At 38.1% G+C, this 23,316-nt stretch overlaps 3 protein-coding genes across 6 annotated transcripts; 1 reads left to right on the top strand and 2 right to left on the bottom strand.

Moving 5' to 3' along the window:
- Positions 1 to 2,962: 2,962 nt before the first annotated feature.
- Positions 2,963 to 4,956, bottom strand: naa10 (N-alpha-acetyltransferase 10, NatA catalytic subuni). 2 transcript variants are annotated; one of them, XM_056732753.1, is made up of 8 exons: positions 4,789 to 4,956; positions 4,357 to 4,455; positions 4,214 to 4,272; positions 4,076 to 4,121; positions 3,861 to 3,976; positions 3,734 to 3,778; positions 3,461 to 3,545; positions 2,963 to 3,320 (listed from the first exon to the last, which is right to left on the bottom strand). In XM_056732753.1, the coding sequence occupies exons 1-8, from the start codon at positions 4,807 to 4,809 to the stop codon at positions 3,117 to 3,119; spliced, it is 675 nt and encodes a 224-aa protein (XP_056588731.1). In that variant the 5' UTR covers positions 4,810 to 4,956; the 3' UTR covers positions 2,963 to 3,116. The 2 variants fall into 2 exon arrangements, with proteins under 2 accessions (XP_056588731.1, XP_056588732.1); XM_056732754.1 differs by having other exon boundaries at positions 2,963 to 3,314.
- Positions 4,957 to 6,553: 1,597 nt separating this feature from the next.
- Positions 6,554 to 16,878, bottom strand: g6pd (glucose-6-phosphate dehydrogenase). 3 transcript variants are annotated; one of them, XM_056733380.1, is made up of 13 exons: positions 16,836 to 16,878; positions 15,278 to 15,399; positions 11,780 to 11,817; positions 11,593 to 11,701; positions 11,295 to 11,512; positions 10,906 to 11,064; positions 10,597 to 10,722; positions 9,426 to 9,519; positions 8,712 to 8,898; positions 8,118 to 8,353; positions 7,882 to 7,958; positions 7,714 to 7,806; positions 6,554 to 7,634 (listed from the first exon to the last, which is right to left on the bottom strand). In XM_056733380.1, the coding sequence occupies exons 1-13, from the start codon at positions 16,855 to 16,857 to the stop codon at positions 7,544 to 7,546; spliced, it is 1,572 nt and encodes a 523-aa protein (XP_056589358.1). In that variant the 5' UTR covers positions 16,858 to 16,878; the 3' UTR covers positions 6,554 to 7,543. The 3 variants fall into 3 exon arrangements, with proteins under 3 accessions (XP_056589358.1, XP_056589360.1, XP_056589359.1); XM_056733382.1 differs by having other exon boundaries at positions 16,764 to 16,857; XM_056733381.1 differs by lacking the exon at positions 16,836 to 16,878 and adding an exon at positions 16,641 to 16,814.
- A 3,676-nt stretch (positions 16,879 to 20,554) lies between these two features.
- On the top strand, positions 20,555 to 23,035 carry LOC130409531 (testis-expressed protein 49-like). Its single transcript, XM_056733563.1, has 5 exons — positions 20,555 to 20,832; positions 20,938 to 21,051; positions 21,761 to 21,896; positions 21,982 to 22,042; positions 22,673 to 23,035. Exons 1-4 carry the CDS (start codon positions 20,652 to 20,654, stop codon positions 22,028 to 22,030), a joined length of 480 nt encoding a protein of 159 aa, XP_056589541.1. The 5' UTR covers positions 20,555 to 20,651; the 3' UTR covers positions 22,031 to 22,042; positions 22,673 to 23,035.
- The last annotated feature ends 281 nt before the right edge of the window (positions 23,036 to 23,316 follow it).

The following is a 23,316-nucleotide window of genomic DNA, read 5'->3' as shown; positions in this document are numbered from 1 at the left end:
AAGCTTGTACAAAGCGGGTGCTTTGTAAGCTCCAGAACATTAGTCTGGCACAAATGGAGGTCAAACCCAGCAAACCCTGCAGCATTTCTATTGTCAAGGGCCGGCTTACCAATGACAGGTTCTGTATAAAGGGTGAGCCTGTACCAACCGTCACGGAAAAGCCAACCATTTGGCTTGTTGCCACACCTGATGTGGCCAATTTCTATGTATATGCTCACAGTGTCTCACACCAACAACCTGGAGAGATAAGTGAGTACACAAGTGAGGAAATGGCTTGGGCTACCAAGATGCCTGAGGGACACAGTGTTGTACAGGAATGGAGTTCTGTCTCTTCCCATGTCAAGACTTGTGTTGGCATATAAATGCACTAAAACAGGTTAGAGATGACGCTCAAAGAATCCTGTGATCCCTGTGTAAGAGATGCTGCTCCAACAGTAGCGACTTGAAGGAAATGGAACCCAACCCTAACCCAACCTAACAACAGCGGTAGGAGATGCAAAGGCGACCCTCAGTTATTAGGAGATCGTGGGACAAGTTTTCCATGGCAGAGGGGAACTTGATTTGGCATCAACCACACCCAAGTGGTGAAAAGCGACACCAAAGAAGCAGCTTCACCTGGTAGTGGAGGAGGTTCGGCATCAAGAGAAAGCAAGTAGATGCACCATAGCGGTCTGTCAAGTCCAGCAAGGCCGCTGGATAAGGTGGGAAGGCATAGAACGGCACAAAATCACTTGGGGAGCTGTGGAGTATGGAAACAAACTAAGTTCCCTTTCTATCTGTCTCTCGACGTTGTGTCGAACCGACAGTTGGGGTTCGCCCTTGAGAACTTATCAAATTCGACTAGTTTAGAAAAGGCCAATGGAATTGCCGAATAAAATTTGCATGCCGGATAAAAGGGAGGTGGCATGCTGCCTTCATTCCCCTTTTTTCTTCAGAGCCTTTACACATGATCGACTTCCAGACTTCAAACTCTACGCTGAATTACTGCTGGCATCTAACGACGTAGATTCGGAGACGGTGCATGATGATGATATGTCCCTTGCAGCTTAGGAGGTTGACTTATTGGCATCTGACTCTGACGATTCCTTGCAGCTCCATTCTACGGGGGATCCAGCTCAGGAAGAAGCGGATGTCGAAATTTTAGCCATGGTTTCCCGGGGTGCCGTGAGCATTGGGTTGCAGTGCACCGCACTGCCACTCCCAGCGCTCGTGGCTGGATACATGATGCCCCAGGGTATGAGGCATTCCAAGCCCCTCTGTTTTCATACTTCATCGTCCCTCCAAGAAAGGGGGGTCGCTGCGTACCCTGAACAGGCACCTACTCAAGCTGCCGTTCAGGAAGCTTGTACAGAAGCACATCTTGGCATCTATCAGATGTCAAAATTGGTTCATGGCAATCGACCTGAGCGACGCTCACTTTCATGTCTCGATTCTCACTCGTCATCGCCCGTTCCTACGGTTCGCTCTCGAGGGTCGGGCATATCAGTACAGAGTCCTCCCTTTTGGTCTGTCCCTGTCCCCATGAGTCTTCACGAAGATCATGGAAGCCACACAGGTGTGCGGGTACTAAACTATCATGATGACTGGCTCATCTTGGCAAACTCGCGAGACTGTTATGTACACACAGGGACCTAGTGCTCCGGCACCTAGATGGATTGGGACTACAGGTCAACCGAGAAAAGAGCAAGCTCTCCCCTGTGCAGAGTATCCTCATTCTTGGTATGGAACTCAATTCTGTCTCCATGACAGCGCAACTGATTACAATGCGCGCTCAATCAGTCTTGAACTGCCTGGAACAATTCAAGCAGTCAGTGGTCCCCCTGAAACAATTTCAGAGGCTCCTGGGACACATGGTATCCTCAGCGGGGGTGATACCCCTCGGGTTGATGCACGTGAGACCGCTCCAACACTGGCTACAGAGTCAAGTTCCCCTGAGAGCGTGGCACACCGGCAGCAGGCGTATGGTCCTTTTATAGACAAGAATCCTTTTATACATAGAAATAACCTTTGTGTTAGTTTTCCTAATACTAGTTATTATATTTATGCACAATATACCACTATTGAATCCCTGGGTATTCCTTTTACTACTTCTAGTATCACATTTCATGGAAAAACAAAATGTGTTCATAAGTATTTATGTAATGATTTTAATAGTAAATTACCTATTTGATTCAATGTTTGCTATCCATAAAGTTAACCATCATAAAAATAGACCTCAGTTCCTCCTTCCCTGGTGTAAGTTATGTCCCTGTCCATAACAAGATGTTAATGAGAGACGCAACATGGGAAAGCCCACCCTACATCCCCGCCACCCCCAGGTTTCCACACCCACAACCTGCATCAAAAAACGAGACATGGAATGTAGCGTAACCACCTACCTGTTTTTTCTTTTATTTTGAATATTAAAGAGTGAATAAATGAATAAGATTTGGGGAAAATATAATTTCTCCTGAAGAGTAGAGTTGAACATATGAGGTAATTATTGCACTACTAGAAAATTCTAAAGATGAAGACTTGAAGAGATAATAAAAATGATAAGGAAGTTTTATTTCACCCTGGATAAAATAGATTTGAGGTAATATATTCTGTGTTTGTGTCTAGATTAAATCTTATAAAAATGTGTGATTAGTTGTTCAGAATGACCTGTTTTTACCTTGGTATTGAAATGTTTTACTTAGGTCTAACTCTCTCTCTGCATTACTGCATTTCGGTTTGTATAAAACATCCATTTTAGTAAAAAATGAAAATTCTTAATTACATATTTAATTACATTAAGATAGATAAATTATAGTAAAGTATTAGAAAATGGAAGTGTTTAAGTTAATTCGACCTGTAGATAAAGGTTCTTTAAAGATTATTATATGCTAAATTTATAGACAAATTTGCAACAATTTCCCAATAATTGTAATCTTTTATGTGGTGAAACCAAAATAATCATTTCCAAAAATAATGAGACAACAGATAATATTAACTCCAACTTTATTGACAAATTTCTTTGCAAATATTTCATAGAGTTGAAGCACTTTCACAAAATCACTTTCCTGCATTTTTAAAATAAAGCCATTGAGGTGCATATAAACACAAATTTGAAACCTATAAGACGGGCGAGAGGTTTGTTAAGAGTCTGAGGAGGAATCTTTGACGTCTGTGCTCTCGGTGGCCTCGCTAACCTCACTCATCTCTTTACTCTCTCCACCGCTGTCTCCATCTCCCTCCTTCTCACCATCCTGTACAGACAGCTTCTCCACCAGACCAGACACAGATGTGCCATGAGACGAAGGAGCTTCTGAACCCCACAGACGTACACCCGGCTTCTGCAACTGGACATCACAGTTGTTTATTTTTACAGTTGACCATTTTACATGATATTTCACAACAAGACTCTTAAACCATTGAGATTTGAATATAGTGAAATAAAACAAAACGTCATAAGAGGATTTACATAATTGTGATGTCACACCTCATCTGCCATCTGTGTGAGATTTCTCTTCATAGCATAAGCGTCTTCTCCATCTGCGTAGTATTTGGGTTCAACTTCACTGATCCTACAAAACAGTTTTGGCAGAAAGAATTTGGTAGGAGACAAAAATCCTATACACATAATTTGTCTTACAATTAAATCGCTTATACTGTATAATAAATGGTGTGACAGCAAAGCTTAAACTAAGAAGTCTTCTCAAGAAACTTTAATAACAGGTTAATTTACTGTATAGTGTAAAAAAACAATACTCACTGAAATTTAAGCGTGTTGGAGTACAGGTGAAGAGCGGCCCGGTTACTGAAATACAAACAGCAACATGGTGAAGAAGATATTCCAGCAAAACTTTAAGACCACACGTGATAAATGATAAACATCTTACCTTTTCCTTACATGTAAAGAGACATATTTGGCATTGAAGTTCTCAATCATGGCTCTGCTGGCCTGATCCATAAGTTTTTGAGCCAGTCCAAGACGCCTGTGAGAGCGTTTGACTGCCTGCATAAACACAAAACCTCAAAGCATTATTATACAATGTACCATCATAATAAAAGTCTCAAAATTATGTCAGTCCAAATTACCAATTGAAATACTAACCAATGATGTAATGTGTCCATGGGGCACATCGTCTGGATCTTCCTCCCTATAAAATGTACAACACACAATTATTATAAATGTATAATTATGGTTTCAAACAAACCCAGCAAGGTTCACTTACACAAACAATATACTTACATTTTAGCCAAAACATATCCCACTATTTTTCCATTTTCGTCCTCTGCTATGTATGAGAGCTGAAAAACAAACACAAGCATTCATTAACACAACCGTTGTGTTGAGATTATTGTTTGTAACGTTACACGTTGTCAGTCACAGACCTGTGGCCAGGAGAGGCCGTGGTAGAAGTAGTATTTCATCTGATAGTTCTCTGGAAGACACAGCAGGTTGCAGTGCTGCATGTTCATCAGATCTTCCGGCTGATATAATAATACAAATTAAAACATTGTAGTCAGTTTCACATGTGAGAGCTAATCACAACAAAGCTTAAATATCATACAGAAGAGCAAGATTTAATATCACTCAATTCTGTGTCTAGTGTGTCTGTCTAACGTTACATCGAATTAGAGACTTTATATTGAACTGTTAGATCACATTACGGCTGCCACGGATGCGTGTTTAAGCGCTTTAAATGTGCCTATGATGCTTATACAACTGTCAGTCACACGCTTAATAACTTACTAGTATCAGATGCTGGACTTTTGCGTGATAGCTATCGTCAATGTAATGTCAGCTGCACGCGCTATACTCACCCGAGCGTTGCGTATATTCATCGTGTTTGTTGGACTAGTTGATAAATATATAAAATAGACTAATATTAGATGTCAAATCGACACAAAACGCCTCAGGAAGAAGAATATAAGAGGGTAAACGAAAATAGCTACAGCTCTACGACCATGTTGCCCAGGACCGGAAGACGGATGTTGAGAGAGCGTTTCCGGTACAAAATAAAAAAGTCCCTACAAATAGTGGGAAAATAATTTAAAATAATAGAAAAAGTGTCACTTGGATGTGTGTTAAATTATCCAATTTGTCTGGAAATTATTGTTCTCATGTTTTATAGCTGTACAAAGTGAAAATGACACAAAATTGGGTTCTTAAAGTGTTTTTTTCTGCAACAAATTGACAATAAAATAAGGTGAACATATAGAATACTATTTGATTTACATTTAATAGATTTTTTTAATTTTGTTACCAAAATTTCAGACATATGAACTCAGTATATATAACTTATATACTCCAGAAGGCATATGCTACATTCATTTATTATACATTAGCAAAAACGTGTTATTTGATTTTCTAATGCTTAATTGTTTAGGGTTTATAGGACACAAGCTATACCTTATTTGCTGGAATTGGCCTACTGTCAAAACACTGTATTAAAAGATGTTGTCCCACCCATACCATATCAGCGAGCTTCAGCTTCTCAGGCTGTTGTGGTTGGTTGGTGGCCCTCTCAGTGAACGTGTGTATTCATAAACTTTTAGCAATAAACAGTAACAATGGCGTCAACTTCACTTTATCAGTTAAAAACATGCTGAATCATCAGAGTGTTATGGAGGTCTGCTAGTGCATGTGCAATCATCAATCTTTGTTAGAGATTGCATTTGCCCCCTACTATGGGGAGGGAAATGACACCGGACCGAATGGCGTCAGACTGGTTATATTAATTAACCCTAATAACAGAAACGTTAGTTTTGATTTTATATTGGATCCGAGTTGGATAATAAAACAAGCAGATTGACCAGGCGACATTTGCAAGCAAGACTTAAACGGACGTTTCATAGAAGTGTTTTAGAGGTATGCGCACACACACAAACAATATAAGTGTATTACACTAAACAGCTTTCACAGCCGATGTTAAAGTCACGGAAGCTGTGATTTGAGCATTGGTTATCTTGAAATGTGTGTATCCGAATTCTTACTACCAGCCGTGGACTGTGATGAAAGTGAAAGTAGTTCAGAGCATAGCTCAGTTAAATGTTTACAATCTCTGAGAACCAAACACTACTCCAGCGGCTCTTCCTCTTCTCTGAGGAATGCCTCGCCCAGGTTTTGCCGTATTCCTTTGGGCGGAGATTTTTAAAAGCACTCGGAATAGTGACATCATGTACCCGGGAAGAAGAGGGCTGTAGTCCGATCCAGCAGTTCTCTGTAATCCTTGAAATGTGAATTCTGTAACAGACAATATCTCGCTTGACACTGAACTTTGAGCTTTATGATCTCTAACAGCAACATTACACACTATCTAAAGGTTGAAAATGCGATCGCGGGGAACGTGGCCTTTTAAAATGGAGTTAGTAGTCGAGATGGTGGTCTAGTGGGTTAAACCACTGAACTAGTAAATCAAAAGGTTGCTGGTTCGATCCCAGCATCCACCACCAGTGTGTCCTTGAGCAAGACACTTTACTCCATGTTGTTCCAGGGGGATTGTCCCTGTAATAAGTGCACTGTAAGTCGCTTTGGATAAAAGCATCTGCCAAATGACAATGTAAATGTAAAATGAAAAACAAGACATTTGAGGCATCACAGCTGTTTTATTGTAAAATTACATTCACAATAAAATAGAAAACACTGGGCATAACTTTGTTTAGAAAAGTTACATAGCTCATAGATGTTCAAGCATACAAATAAGCAGTTACCCTATAAATCTGCTGATAAATATATATGTCTTGGGCTTCCTTCAGGTCTTTCAGAAACTCAGCTATACACATGTACCAAAAAATAAAAAATGCAATGTCTAACTAGTGTTGAAACCAGACACAGTGCAGAAAGAACTCATTTCTCAGTAGGGCATGAATAATTTTAAGAGATCAAACGTCATTAACATGTTTGTGATTCACATGTGATCTATAACATCAGATCATATAAGACTTAATATAACGGTCATGTTAAGACATGGTAAGATTTTCTGGATACAGCACTTCATACATGTTACCCTGTAACAAAGATCCCCATTCTCATCCTTTCTCACCCAGCATGTTGAAAATGATATTGTTGGTGTGTGGTAATGATATATTCAATACAAATTTGCAGTCAGTAGAAAAGGTTGCATGAACAACCCCTCTTAACACTTTAAAATGCAAAAAAAAAAAATCACAAAGAGCAGAATTTAAGACTTGCTAGTGGAAAGTTGAATGTAGGACACAATTATTTTGTTTAAAGAATAAATTGTAAACAAAAGGAATGAGACTGCAGTATTAAATCTGCATCGATATAAGAATGTTGCTCGACCAAAACTTTTAACTGTTCTTCATTGTAATGAAATATACACAGAAACCAGACGCATATACTGTGTGGAATTATATCATAAGTTGGTTATGATACACAAGTTATATAAAAGCTGATGTTTAACTAGTAATGATTAACCAGTATTTTCTAAACTTCCCTGGCCCATTTTAAATTCAGTGAACATCTTTACATTTATTTTAAAGTGCCTTTTTATTTCTCCTTACTTGAGGCACTCAACCAGTTTGTTTTTCTTTTTCATTTTGGTTTTCTTTACTTTCACAGTTTATGTGGGTTCACCCATTTGTATGTTCCCTCGTAGCGGAAGCCCACCTTCTTCACCAGCTCATCTGCCTCTGGAGGACCACGGCTATAAAAACAAATTCACAACGCATTTAAAATGTGCTACACATCACTTCAAACTTATTTCCTACAAATATTTCTATTACCTTCCATATATATATGGGATAGGTGGCGTCTTCTCCTTCTCTATCTGATGAAGAAGTGGAGTGAAGATTCTCCATGCTTCCCTCAACTCATCGCTAGAAAATAATCAAGTTAATTATCAGAATACATGCATAACATGACACCTGTGTCAAGGCAGTAGACTGACTGACCTCCGTACAAAATGCATCTGACTTCCGCAGAACACATCCAAAATCAGGCGCTCGTAAGCATCAGGCAGCTTAACGTCCTGAGAAACAGACCAAAAATACATGTGGCAAAAGTTGATACATTACAGAAGTAGACAGTCATATTTATGTTATTATGTCTTGTGTTTCACCGCCATATTCAGACACATATAAATAAAAAATGTATTAGAACATCATAAACTCTTAGAGGATCGTGGTACCTTGTATCTGCTGTGGTAGGTCAGGTCCAGCTCTGTCTCTTCAGGGCTGAAATAAACTCCAGGTTTTTTGCTCATCATCTTGGCGTATATGGCCTCATTGGGCTGAACGCGTACCACCAACTCATTCCTCCTGCACTGTCCTGTAAAAATGTCTCCAGGAACATCGGTGAACTGCAACCGCACCTCTGCTTTTCTCTCATTAAGAGCCTTCCCACAGCGGAGGATGAAGGGAACACCTTAAAGACAGATAGAGAGAGAGTCAAATTGGCTTTGTTTTAAATAAAAAGACATCCTCAAACCAGTCGAGTTCGACAACAAACTGTTATTGTTAAAATTCAAATCTCTGTGTTTAAATATCTACACAGCAGTCTTGCTCCAGTAAACATTTAAACGGTAATTCTGAAGGGTGCAAATCTTTTTACCAGCTCTTAGTGTAGTTTAGCCAAAACACTTTTGTTGATGTCAGATTTAACGGAGCAATTTTCCATACAATAAGACAATTATAACATCATTTTACCCAAGTATAATGTACAGTCCATTTTTATGTATAAATGTAGATGCATAGCAAATGCAGAATTGAATCCAAACGCTTACCATCCCACCGTTCATTCTTCACATAAAGCACCGCAGTCGCAAACGTGGCCTGGGTGGAGCCTTTAGGAACAGTTGGGTCATCTAAATAACCCAGTTTAGCATCTCCCTCTCCTTCAGGATCTCCAATGTATTGACCCAGCACCACATCTGACAGAGAAACTGGATCGATGCACTTCAGGACTTTAACCTGTGGGGGGAGAAAAAGATCATTACAAAACAGACATATAATGTCACATCAGGAGTCATCCGTTATTATTCCCATTCATCTCTGCTGTTTTAGGCCAAGTTGAGCTGAGAAGTAAAATAAATGTGACTGATCACTCTATATTACTAAACACGTATATACAGTATCTATATATTATAGAACATCTTACAGCAGACACTTGGAAACTGTATAGTATCTACCCACCCACAATAATCAAAACTGAATTATGGTATTAACACAACATTTTCCACTAATTACAAAATAATCCTGAAGCCAAACCCTTCTTTTATTCGTATGTCCTCATTCTTTTGTTTTGGATACTTAACTTCCCTCTTGACCTCAATAGATTTCTTTAATGTTAATGAATAACTGGATGAAGATTGCAGTGATACAGAGATACTGTATATTTGCTATGCATGAGCCTCTAAATTTAGTATCATGTAGATAAGAGCCAGACGAGTGCTGCAAGGGATGACAGATCACAGTTCATTGGCCGACTGGCCCATTACCTTCTCATCCCGCACATCATCAGAGCTTGTGGAGGCCGGCTTCTCCATGGCAACCAGAGAGAGCATCTGCAGCAGGTGGTTCTGCATCACATCACTGGAGACAGAAGAGAGATCCTTTCATTTACAAATCACACTAGAATATTAAAATCAGATTTGCATGGAAAACCATCTAGGCATTTTGGCTAAGGATGCAAGATAAATTGAAATATCTTAAATTTGCAATTACTATATGATTTAATACATTAAAACATTTTAGACAGAGAGAGTGATGTAAAACATGTATGTTTGTTATATTTTATTCAGTTACTAAATACATCTCAATATATTTTAATTTGATTTTAAAATCATTTTCGTAATGCATGTTGCATTTTTAGTTTTTAAGTTGTGTTTCACTTTTATTTTTACCGTTTCTTTATAAAGTTTAACATGCTGAATTTAAAAATCACGTACATTTTTTTTCTGTATTATTACTCGAAATTACAAGGTACTGGCATAACTCTGAGCTCAAAACAACAGTTTAACATTACAGTTCCCAAAAAAAGAGCCGTCCAAAACTTCAGGAGTGTACATTTGATCGTTTTTGTCTATAATGACTAATACTGTCCTCACGAAGTTCCAGATGAAGTCACCCATCATCGCTTCATCACACTTTCCCTGTGCTACATACATTTTCTAGAATTTTTGGACAGTGACAACTGGAAAATAATTTTTTAATATATGAAAATATTTACAGTTTTTATTTATTTTCAATATACCAATATATTTCAACTAATGATATAAGCTCAAATTTAACTTCAGCTAAATAAACACAAATACATTGATGCTACATAAAAAAATTACCACAATAATTAGCCCCACATAATTAACTATTAAAAGATTGGGCGAAAAAAATTGATACACTGTGTTATTTAGCAAATTATTACATATCACACTTTTCTTAAATGTTCATCCCTAGTTTTAGTGTTGAAGACATGGAATGTGTTCATGGAAGATCAAATTTATAATCATTATAATATTTGTTTTGGCCATCACAAATAGCATTAACAATTTAAGTAAACTTTGTATTGATTTATTCCAGCATGACTTGAGAAAGATGCAAACAAGTTGCACTTAAAAACAATCAAAGCAAGAAATCTTAAGTTCTTATGTACAAAGGATTAACTGAACTAACCGAATAATTCCAAAATCATCAAAATATCCTCCGCGACCCTGGGTTCCAAATGGCTCTTTGAAGGTCAGAACCACGCAGGCCACACTGTCCCTGTTCCAAATGGGACCAAATAGACGGTTTCCAAACCTTTGGGGTTTTGAGAAAATAAAGAAAGCAAATCAGGTCAATTATCGACACACATCCAGAGCTTCCTTATGTAACTGAAACCTAATTATACAGAAATACCAACTGTGTCTGACAGCCATTGAAAAGCAGGAGGCAGAGAGACTAAATGAGGCAGAACAGTGTGAGAGATGAAGAGAAGCATACCGAAGAACCATTAGGTTCTGGACCATCTCTTTGCCTAGGTAGTGATCTATACGGTAAATCTGATCCTCAGTGAAAAGAGTGGAAAGATGTTTGGTTAACTCCTCTGAGCTCTGCAGGTCACGGCCAAATGGCTTCTCCACGATTATCCGGTTCCAGCCCCTGTCAACCAACAAACAAGAAACATGATGCTAAATGTACAGATTTCTTTTAGTATTTGCTAAAGCATTGTCAGAAATGACATTATGGCTGTTATAAAAGTTTTTTGAGGGGTTGCTAGGGTGTTATTTAAGTTTTCTGAGGGGTTGCTAGGGTGATGTTATGGCTCATGTAAAAAGAGCTTGCATCAAATAATGAAAAGCATGAAACAAACGCTTTTTGTTGCTTCTCACTTAGTGCTCATGCAATTATGTCTGATGTTCTCTGTCACATCATGGTACACGTTGGGCGGCAAGGCCAGGTAGAAGAGGCGGTTAGCTTCGGCTCCTCCCGTTAAGGACAGTAGGTGTGTGTGCAGGTTGGCAAAAGAAGATCCATCCACATATTTACCGCTGATGTACGAGTTCCGGCTGAAGAATGTTGAGAGGCGTTCAGCCTCGGAGTCAACAGCCTGAAAATAAGAAAAGGAAAGATTCAAAACAAACAGACATGCGGAGTACACAGACATAAACACACGGAGAAAGTTGTGACCTTCATGTAGGGCATGCAGGCTGCACGAATGGAGTCCACGGTCAGGTCAGAACGGGCAAAGCCAACAAAATAGGTCTGTTCAGGGAGCAAACCATCTCTGAACAACCACCTAAAAGAGAGAGAGAAATATATAATACCAGAAGAGAAAGTGTAATTCAGGGTCAGGTTAGACATAAAAAGGACTTACCATAATGTTGGGTAAATTTTCTTTTTGGCCAGATCCCCCTACGACAAGAGAATATTTATGATATTTTGTTTAAATGTTTATAAAAAATCATTAAAACGCACACTTTTTTTTTCACTTTTCATTCATTTTTGGGGAAGGGGTTTGAAAAGTTGGTTGAAAAATGACTGTTGGATAAGTTATCAAAAACACTTTGTTAAATGATTAAACATAACTGTTCTCTTAGCCAAGCCAAAAACCACTGTTGCTTAATAGCCAAAAGTCTCTCCAAACGTGCCAACCCACAAAATGAGAACACTGCTTTTATAAGGCTTTAATGTACATTAATCACATGTAAAGCAAACGGTTAAACATCAGGGAGGTACAAATGTGCAAGGGGGTCTCATGTTTTTTAGGCCCTGAAATATAGCATGGGCTGTTTCAAAATGGCAGGTGGCATCAAAGTTCAGCCGGTTTCTCAGTTTAACATGTAGAAATATTTGTAGATAAATAAAGGAGACACTTCAAACTATTAATGTAAAGCAGTAGTTTAATCTTATATTAAACAACTTAAATAAAATCCATCCCAACCACATGATACAGCCGTCTGACTGATCACTGACCCGAGTACATCTGCTCCATGTCTATTTGAACGCATAAGAAATGGACTGCGAGACCATTCTCTTTGTCTCTACAGTGCTATGCCAAACTGTGAGGCTTCCCTATCAGCAGATATGCTGTGTAGCTGTATATAATCCATTAGCCCCTGTGCACTATGCCACGTAATCTATTTAAACACTGTTGTTGCTTTGGAGGAAGTTCTTAGTAAGTATGACTTTACAAAAAGTCCACCTCCATTCCTCAGTGTTCAGTCTTCAGCATTGGCAATCCATCATAATCACAGTAAAACAAACAAAACACTACGATCCAGATAAACCAGCGTTTCTGGAGGAAAGAAATACACTTTTGCTATACTGGTTGTATATTCGTCAACGTTTTTCAAAGCCTACACAGCATGTTCATTTTAGGGCAGATTTATTTTTATCATGTCGATGTCATATGAACTCTGTGTGGTTTTTCAATGACCCTTTACATTAATGTGGTCTTTGCCATATTTAAATATTGTGTCAATCCATTGGCTAACAATGAACAATAATACATTTTTCAAGACAAAACGGTATCTGGTAACATACAAAATAGAGTAGACTAAATACTAAGTTTTGGTGTTTTTCTCACAAGGCACAAAAACTACTATTATGATGTATTTATTTATTGATTTTAGTGTTTATTTCCACATCTTTTGACACCACAGAAGGAAAACACCAAAATGTCGTTTTCAGTTATACTTTACCGAAACTCACCAGTGAACCAACTCAGTGTTCCCCATTATTTCGAGAAAACTACTTCTGCATTTTTCACATAATTCTAACAGACAGAAGTAAAAAGGATATACCAAAAAAAAAAAAATCACCATTTAATCATCAAAGTCTTTTTAAACCTGTAGGACTTTCTTTGTAGAACACAAAAGAAGATGTTTTGAAGAATGTTGCAAAAAACATTGGACGCCCATTGAATGAACACAAAACATTTCTCAAAATATAAAAGATTTTAAACAACATAAGGATGAATAAATGAAAAAAGATATATTTTCGGGTGAACTATCCTGGCTTTAATGGTCAGACAAGATGTGATGTTGCAATCTGCTGCATTTTGGCATGGTGGCTATATGGAGTCATTGTGTAATATCAGGCCATAGGCTTGTTTCAACACTGTTGACCAGCGCCCCAGACCAGATCAGGCCTTTTTTACCAGCCTTGCCATCTTGCCAATACTCACACACACACGCATAGACACACCAACCCTTTCAACATCCCTCCACCTCAACCTACTGAATGAAAAGTGCTGATGGTGAGTGATATGGCATAATCCAGCTCACTACTGCCTCTCCTACTTAACAAAGCATTATACACAGAGCTCTTGTGTTGAATCAGACTAATAAAAAGGGTGTGATGAAAGAAAAGGCGGAACAGGGAAAAGCAAGCCAAAAGAAGGAAGACGGTTTATATTTCATCACTAGAGAAAAACTCAATATGGAGAAGTGTGACCTATATTAACTTAACCAACATTCATTAGTGATGCTTAGAAAAAGCTGTTGTACAGCTGCTGCTGATGTATTACTGTTGTGTGAGCTTATTATGATAATGATAATAATAATAATACTATATAATAAAGAATACTTTTCGGGAATGGAGTGCTATGACTTTTATAAGCGATCAGGTGGGGGGGGTGCGATGGGTGCGAATAAAAACCCGAAAAATCCCATAGACTAAAAACTGCGCCCACCTTTGATGGGTCGTAGCTCCGAGCAAGGGTTTCCTAGAAACGTGGAGGTTACCACATTTGAAGAGGCTATCAGGCTCTGTAAGAACATACCTCACAATGGGGTGTAAGTTGTACCCCTGTGGTGTAAGAGCCACCCAAAATTTCCCATCGACAGGAAGAATGCTCATATAAGGCGTAAAACTGTCCCGTGTAGAACATCTTCGCACTGCAACAACCAATAAGTGTCACATGATCGTCATAAAGCTATTAAGCCACGCCCATAGCAACCATTTACAGCAACCTAGAAACCGTTCCCATAGACTCCCTTTATAAAAAGTCCAGATGGATATATTTGCAACACAGTGTCGTAGAGACATGTGGGTGGGTTTATTTGACTCAGGCAACCAATCAGTATCCCGGGAACTTCATTAAGCTTCGAAGCCAGGCCCATAGCAACAAAACATGTCAGCCTAGCAACCATTTAGAAAAACCTATATCTCCACATCAGAACATTGTAGAGACACGGGGGTTGGTTTGTTACAATCATAGCTTAGAGTATCATCAACTGGCAAATGCCAAGCCACGCCCATAACAATCAAACATGTTAGCCTAGCAACCATTTAGCAAAAAACCTATATCTCTGCATCAAAACACCATAGAGACACAAGGGTTTGTTACATTCATTTGAGGCTTAATGTGTTATCACACTAGTACCCAGTTCTGCAGTTTTCCACGAAAGCATCACTCACAGTTTCTTCAGAAAATGTACCGATCTAGTTGTAATATTGTTCCTTATTCATATGCCAAATCAAAATGAAGGCAGACCAAAGCAGCCAGTCAAAGTTCAGTTGTTGTCACATGTAGCCTTTCAAGGCCGCTCAAGGACAATAAACTAAACTATTCCTACTCAACAAACCTTTATGTCTGGATGACAAATTGAAGATTTTATTACGGTGGGGTTTTCACTGATTGCATAATTTCAGCTGTACTTCCTCCTACAAACCATTTCAAGGCCATTTTACCCACATCTGAGATTCGTACTTTTATTGCACTAGAAGAAAAAGCTGTACATTTATATAATAATGTAACTTAAACCAATACCAGTGGGACCTTCAGCCTATCAACAAGGAACTATAGAAACTTAATAGTTTTAAAGCATAATGTTTGGTCCATCCAAGTGAAATTAGAACACAAACTCACCGAAGCGCCCATGATGATGAAGATGTGCACGTCCGACTGATGAAACTCCACGTCATCGTGCAGTTCTCTCCTCAGTTGCCCAAACACTTCTGAGCGGGAGAGAGGAAGATCGTTCATTTTGTCTGCGAAGATCAGGAAAAGACAGACAGACAGATTAAATAACCATTATGAAAGAAGTTAAATGCAACAAAACAAGCTCTGGAAACTTGAGCACATACACTGACATGCTACACTTGTTCTGCTTCAAGAATTCTCAGTAAGGTTGATCCATTCACAGTAGAGGGGGACAAAACTATACGCGTAAATCTTAAAGGGATAGTTCACATATTTTTTTTTTAATGTTATTCAATGATGTCCCAGAAATCTTAGTAGCTAACATGTTTCCAAAACTTTTTCTTTGTGTTCAACCAACAAATACATTTATACAGGTTTTGAACAATTTGAGGATTAGTAATTCATGACAGAATTTTTATTCTGAGTGAACTATCCCTTTAAGCTGACAATATATTTAACAACAACAAACAACACAGAATGGCAAAGCAAACACAGAAAACATTGGTGTACATTAAATGTGACCAAAAGACAAAATCATTCCTGCTTTAGGGTAGCTGACATGACAGTTCAAATAGTCATTACAGTTTTTATCATCATCGATATGATTAATATGCACTTGTTGCACCACATGACAAATATATAAACTGCAAAAAAGTGATTACTTTAAATAAAAATAAATGGTGGCCACATTATTTGTCAACTACCATTTAACATTTGCACTTATAACATTTCTAATTTATGCTGACTCATGCTTATATTCCAGTTAAAAAGCACACATTACTGACAAAAGGGGTGTTCAACTTTATGTACCGGTCAGCGCATGACATCAAATGATCGCGAGAGCAGCCCGCTCCGTATGCTCCCGAATTGCTCTCGCGGTACTTGGATGTCACAAGCCGATCGGTGTGCGCAGCAAGAACTCGCACACATCTAATGTCTGCTCTGGAATTTCTTCTTAACTACACAAAGACATTCATCAGAGACATCGACAAAGGCACGACTTTATCTGCTACTACATCACGACTATGTTTACGTACCAATCTTATCAGGGACTGTAACGTTAGTGTGTGCTCTCTCTGTGGCATACAGGAAAAACCATACACAAAAATGTCACAATTCACATGTTAACGGTACTCTATAAACGACACACAATCCCATCATACTATAATGTTATTAGCACAAATCCCCAGTCCAATCCCCTACCTACAGTATCTGCCAGGACTTAGGAATCAGATGACCAGTTAGTTGTGGTTAGAAAGCAAACCGCACTATAAAACACACTAACGACACTGGACAACGTGCTACTTACAGTAAGTGCAACGTACAAAACAGAACAAAAGCTGCAGGATTCAAATCCTAGAGGAGTAAAATTCACAGACTCGTCGGTATGACCGTAGAGATGTTAATTATTCAGGCTAGAGACATATCTTACACAGTTTCCTTCTTCCCTGTTAAACCGACGCTGCGCGACTCTGTGATTTTATTGGTGTAGCCAGAAACTCACCAGCGCTCGCTCGACTTCCCATCGCTGCAGCGTATTGACGTCAACCACACCATCACGCACGCAAAAACAGAGAAGTGGGAGGGGACATAACGCTGAAGGGAGGGGCTTAGGTGACGTCTTTGGCGGCAGCCCACGCACGCTGCTGATTGACAGTTGAAAGCTGCAATGGCAAGCAAACGCACCGCTCTTCCACGAGCACATCATGTGGATAAGTAGACAAAAGCTGGCAAAGAACTCAACGAAAAGTCAGCATGACGTTGCATGTAATTTTGTAAGTTAAAAAATTCACCGAACAATTAATGCTTTGTTTTAGTTTTTTAAAACATCTTTCCAAACTTCAGGGGAGATGCCAAATACCAAAAGCTTCAAGTCTCCCTTGCAGTAAAGTGACCAATATTTATGGACAAAACACTTCACTTTTAAGATATTTAATGGACACTTTTTTCTGATAGAAACTCAAACATAGCATATGTTCGAATACAAAAAATGAAATCCGTGAAAACAAGTTATGTAAACGTTCATAAGCTTTGCAAATACTGGTTAGTTGGATTGGTAAGGTGATTTAAACATTTAATCTTTTTTTACAAGTTTATTGTAAATTCCTAAGAACAAAGTATGTATCAGAAGGTACATTATGAGTTAACGTATCTGCAGCCATAAAACTTAATACGAAATATACAAATATTTTCTAGTTTTTACGGCACCTCTGCAATACCGTCACTGCCCACACGGCACCCAATTTGGGCAGGGCATCACGGTTTTATTCTTTTGCAATAACGCCACTTTGCGTCCAATCGAAGAAACCGTCCTTTTAAATCTAGTGTTCGGTCCTTCTTAGACATTTTCCAATAGCTGTCTGACAATTCGTGACACATTGTTTACACAAATCTTTAGATGTATTTATTGTAATATATAAATAGGCTTAAGGAGTCAAGGCGTTTAATAATGTTTGAAACGGTGTGTGTACTCTTTAAATGTTCAGTGTAAAGAACAAAATTAAGGTTTATTAAAAGTATGCATAACAAACAATGATAATACTGCATTAATTCAAGTCTGGTTTTATTGACTTGTATTATTAAAAGAAATAGGACATCCTGATGAAACACACAAATGCAGATGAGGCAATGTTTGTGCAACAAATTCTCCATTGGGCAGCAATTCAGCAAACTTATTATGTGCCATTATTTCAAACAAAAGTGATGTATCTGATGTAACTCTTCCCTTGAGTGAAATTAACCTTCAGGTCAGCTGAAGGCCCAGTGCTGAGAAATGTTGGAAGGGTCACAGATTCTCATGATGACATTGTCATTCTGCACCATTGAACATTTATTAAACAAAGTGTTGTGAAGAAGATAAATCTGTAAACAATGACAAACATACAAGAGAGATAATATGCAGATTAAATGACAAACTTAAGTAAAAATAAACAATTTCTACAAAGCTTTAAGTGCCATAAAAATGTGAATCTTCAAGATTCAAGAGGATGCTGGGATCTGTAAAGTACCTGTGGCGAGAATGAAGTGTTAATGGCTCTTTCAGATGATCTGGGAAGTGAGTTTGGAAAACTAAAAGATGCTTTACGATGTCATAGAAGAAGCTTTTTTGTCTAAATGGTTCCATAAAGAACCCTTAACATCCGAAGAACCGTTCTGTTTCACAAAAGGTTCTTTGTGGGAAAACAAAGGTTCTAAAGAGTTTATAAAGACAAGAAAGAGATGGTTCTTTGTGGAACCAAAAATGGTTCTTCTATGCCATTGCTATGAAGATACTTTTCAGCTACGTTTTAAAGAGTGAATTGCCATGTTGTGCCCATCAATACCTGTACATGCCTAAATTGCCTTCTAAATAGTTAGATAGTTCAAATACTGGCATCCTTTCCTCACCGTCATGTTTTTCAAAACCTGTATGTGACTCTTTCTTCTGTGTATAATATATATTTTTAGAAAGGTTTTGCGTCCATACAACGGAAGTCAATGGGGGTCAGTGTTTGTTCGGTTACTTAAAAATATTTCTTATTTGTGTTCTTCAGAAGAAATAAAGATAAACACATTTTTCATGACATGGGGGTCAGTAAACAGAGTAATCTTTTTTTTATTATTTGTTTACAGATTCAGGGAATCTCTCTGTAATACAGTGCACAATCTGTGCAAGTTAATATATGGGGCGATTTAAAAGTTATATAATAGTGAAACTTAAAAAAAAACCTCACTCTGATTCACTCAGATTGAGTTCTCGCATCATCCACCAGTATAATTTCTTCCAGAAATACAGCAAGGGTTGTATGCAAGATAATAAGACAATAATCACACTCATGGTGGATAAACGTGGACATCGGCTGAACTTTTGCTCAATGCATCTTGGAAGAGTAATGTGAATTAGGTCTGAATAATATGCATTTGGAAATGATCCCCCGATCTATGTGCCACTCTCTCAGGGGGACGTGTGTTAGCCCCAAGACTAGGGTGGAGGGAAATGCGATCACTGGCATACTGGTTAAAGCCGTTCTTCACCGAACCTTCCTGCTTCTCCCTCAGCTCAGCAGGAGCCATCATGCCAGGAATGAAGGGGTTCCCATCAGCTCCAGGTCCTTTAGGATCTTCTTGAGGTCTGTGTATGTACGGCTTGAGTTCCTCCATGCTCTAGAACCCAGAGGAACAGCTGGCATTTTAAGACAACGGCAAAACCTCTTCCTCCAAGAGTGGTGCAATGATATTCATCTGAACGCTACTGGTTTTATGAACCACACTGTTTCTGTATTGTGGCTTTAGGGAAAGACCATTCAACAAACTGGTGGACCTCCACACCCGCTGTAATATCCACAGAACTTAAATGAAAAGGCTCAGTCCAAACACACTCAGTTTTATGGGTAGAGCACATTGAAGACTATTTATGTGCATCCTAAAGAAAATAAAATAGTCATAACAAACATAATGAAATTGATATTTAAATATTATTTACGAATTTGATGTGAAATATATATACTTAAAACAAGTCACCTTCAATAATATATTGCTTTATAAAATATAGATAGTTTCAATTTCAAAGCAGCTTCACAGTTATAAATGGGTAAATAACAAGAAATTTTCCACGTTAGTAAACATTTTAAGCATTTCCAATGCCCGCAGAATCGCGAGAATGATGTGCTCTCATTTTAAAGTTAAGTCTCAATCTTGAGCATTTTTATGAAGTCAGATATGAACATTGTTTATGTTGAATGTTAACTGATCAGCAATTGTTATACAAAGTCATATAAACATGCACCACTATGTAAATGACTAGAAAGAAGTTAAAACTGATAAAAAATAAATAAAATGACATAGCCTACTTTCTTGTATAAGGTACATGTTAAATTGCGAAATAAAAAAACAAATCTGAAAGTCATGTTGTCGGCTGCCTATTTATTCCGCACCCTAAATAGATGGAAAACAATTTAGTAGCCTTTTGAACCAAAATATCCAGAACCAAAACATACAAACTCAACAATCGTAAAAACGGCATGTCTTTGTTTTACTTCTTCAACTTAGCCTACTTCACGTCTTTCCTTACCCGCACTGAGGGAAATCCATTTTCTACGTTACATCAGGGAAGATGTTTTGAATGAAACTTCGTATTGAATTTCAATCTAACGATATGATTGAATAATTGAACCCTGGGTTCATTTCTACCCTACGTTTAATTTAGACGTTAACATGTTCGCATTTTGGTGTTCCGGCCCGAATAACACGAATGAGGGGGCCGTGCGAGTTTCCATGGTAACACTTTAAACATTAGCTTCTTTAGCGACCTTTCCGGATCTAGCTAAAATGTGAGAGTCTTATGCTCGGCTTTTCTCGGTACCTGTTCGGTTATTTCTGCTATCGTTCGGCTGTCTTTAAATTCTTGATCAGCTGGAGTTATAAATTAGGATATGGCTTTCTTTGGATTAACATATCTGGGCTATCAACGGCCTGTCGCCGACAAGGTGTGTCATCAGCCCAAATCAAACTACATGCTCAAGGTATGCGCGTGGGTGCGACTTTATTGGAGACGTTCTTCAAAACACTATCGTTATAGCAGTCTGTAGCAGTCCAGTTTCATCTGAAGTGTTTTGTATTTCCTTCAGATGTTTCAGTATTGCAGCGTGAAGAGAACGGACTTCCACCCATCAATACGAAAAGAGAATTCACGTGCGCTGATCCCCTCGGTCATATGCAAATCATCAGAGAGGTTCACAAGTGTAAGTTCAGACTTTAAACACCTTTTATACTCGTCAAAGATACATTATTGTGGCTACAACAATATATATCTTTCAATAGCCTTGCATGATTTAGCTCGTATCATGTATATCAGGGGTTTTTAAACTGTGGGTCGGGACCCAGTTGTGGGTCACATGTGGTCGTGGAAAGTCACTTGGATTTTGAATGACTCACAAAAAAACTGTTTAGTCCAGTTACTGACTTGCAATAACCATAGCTTTGATAATTTACCATTATAGTTTGGTATTGCAGCTTAAATTACATTTATTCTATTTAGGGAAATAAAAACTTTTCTACTTATAGAGGATGAACGTGCATTTTCTCCCCATATTTCCATTTAGAAATATTTTGGTGGGTCTCAAGATAGATTATACCTGTCTAGGTGGTTCCTGGAATAAAAAGTTTGGGAATCGCTGATGTACAGTTTACCACCAGATTATAAATCTCAAGATACAGTATGCTTGTCAACTACACTGATTTGATCAGGGTGTTTTTAAATTAGGCTACTTGGACTTTGACTAATAATAAGTTGAAATGTGTTGTACAGTGAATTTGGTTAAATTGAATTTTCAGTTGAAGTAGAAAGGTCTCTCGTATGAGGGACTTTTCACATTATTTTCTAAGGATTCATACTGGCCTGCATGCAATTGTAAGCAATCCCTCATTGACGAAGTGTTGTTTAACTATCAGCCCCCAAAGAAGTGTATCGTGTACCTTTGACGGACAATCAACGGTACGGTTGGTGGGTTCCCACTGGTGGCCCCAAAAATCAGGAACCCTGGACTCGAATCCGACGTTTCCCACGCAGAAACAGTGAAATGACAAAGTATGTTGAATCTTTTCTCTTTTAACATTTTGATAACATATGGACAGTAATTCTTTCATACATCTCTCCCCGTTGCTTTTCTTAGGTTTGTAAATGAGATGGCCATGGCCAATTCAGACTTTAGCCTCTTTTGATCCCTGGTGCAGGTACTATCAACACAATCTCACACACTGCGGTACACATACACATAGCAGACAGGCAAACACAATGACATTATGGTATTACATTCTGTTGAATAAATAGAGTTATTCGCTTATTGCAGTCCATGATGCAACTGAGGCGTATCTCAACTGTTAGCCTTGCGGACAGAACAAGTTTAGGAGAAATAGGAAATGCAAAAATATAAACAGTGAAGTTCAGATGGAGTGCATCTTTTCAACCTACAGACTTAAGTCTTAAAATAGGATATAATATCTGTTCACATTATTCTTGGGACATAATTGGGTCCTTACCATCAAAGATTCTAAAAGAATAGTTTAAACATAAGCATATGTATCCACTACACATATAGTATCACCATATTGCGGGTGAAACCCCCTGTCATTCCAAACATGTATGACACACAAGAAGGTATTTTGAAGAATGTTGGTAAACAAACAACATTGACCCCCCATTAACTTCCATTGTATGTAGAAATATCTTCTTTTGTGTCTTCTTATACCGCTTTTGAATTAAGGTTAATAAATGATTTTAATCAGATACATTTTTATTTAGGGTATACTGCACAGACAAATTAATGAAAAAAAAACACTAAACCTCTCTCTTTCTCTCAACAGGTAGTGGTCTAGCTTTTGTTGAAACTACCTACTTTGTATTGGCGCCTAATTTAATATTGCTCCTGTATGACATATCGCTTATTTCTCCCTAAACTCTTTGTAAATCCCTTTGGATTAAAGTGTCTGCTAAATGACTACATGTAAATGTTGACTGTTCCTTTAATCACTTTACAATGTACAATGGTTTCCTGCAAAAACTGTCAGTAATCGTTTTTGGATATTCTGTCAAAACTTGAAACTTTACCTGATGCTTAAGTAAATATAGTTTTAGTTGCCAGCTGTTTTTTGTGTTCCATTTGTATCAGAATCTGACTGTTAACTAAATTAAAAGAATGATCCAAGATCAGATGTAAAATAACCATAGCAATGGTGTTTGCATTACTAAATGGCTGAACACACGAAATGCGTTTGCAACCTGCAGCATCTGAGCAGAATTTTTTTTTGTGGCTCTGACGTCATCAGTTAACCGTGTTTTTTGGGAAGTTTAACAATCATAGGTAGTTTATATGGTTAGTGTAAGGTTAGGGTTAGGGTAAAGGTTTCGTTAGTCTTGAAACATCAACGATTTAGTGAAAACCAACAAGCCAGTGCAATCTTTTTTTACCCACAACTCACAGGCAGAGAGTAGCTTTAGATTAGAAAAA

This window comes from Triplophysa dalaica, chromosome 20, assembly GCF_015846415.1.
Source record: "Triplophysa dalaica isolate WHDGS20190420 chromosome 20, ASM1584641v1, whole genome shotgun sequence".
Lineage (NCBI taxonomy): Eukaryota > Metazoa > Chordata > Actinopteri > Cypriniformes > Nemacheilidae > Triplophysa > Triplophysa dalaica.
The sequence above is the reverse complement of the archived record's forward strand: the minus strand, read 5'-3'. Positions and strand labels throughout refer to the sequence as shown.

Excerpts from the sequence above, each read along its gene's own strand:
- naa10 (XM_056732753.1), bottom strand. The coding sequence starts at position 4,809 with ATGAATATACGCAACGCTCGG. Across the intron at positions 4,273-4,356 it reads ACGGCCTCTCCTGGCCACAG|CTCTCATACATAGCAGAGGA; the intron begins GTCTGTGACTGA and ends TTTGTTTTTCAG. Across the intron at positions 3,977-4,075 it reads ATGGACACATTACATCATTG|GCAGTCAAACGCTCTCACAG; the intron begins GTTAGTATTTCA and ends GTGTTTATGCAG.
- LOC130409531 (XM_056733563.1), top strand. The coding sequence starts at position 20,652 with ATGCTCGGCTTTTCTCGGTACCTGTTCGGTTATTTCTGCTATCGTTCG. Across the intron at positions 20,833-20,937 it reads AATCAAACTACATGCTCAAG|ATGTTTCAGTATTGCAGCGT; the intron begins GTATGCGCGTGG and ends TATTTCCTTCAG. Across the intron at positions 21,052-21,760 it reads CATCAGAGAGGTTCACAAGT|CCCCCAAAGAAGTGTATCGT; the intron begins GTAAGTTCAGAC and ends TTTAACTATCAG.
- g6pd (XM_056733380.1), bottom strand. The coding sequence starts at position 16,857 with ATGGGAAGTCGAGCGAGCGCTG. Across the intron at positions 11,818-15,277 it reads TCATCATCATGGGCGCTTCG|GGGGATCTGGCCAAAAAGAA; the intron begins GTGAGTTTGTGT and ends CTCTTGTCGTAG. Across the intron at positions 11,065-11,294 it reads CATAATTGCATGAGCACTAA|GGGCTGGAACCGGATAATCG; the intron begins GTGAGAAGCAAC and ends GTTGGTTGACAG.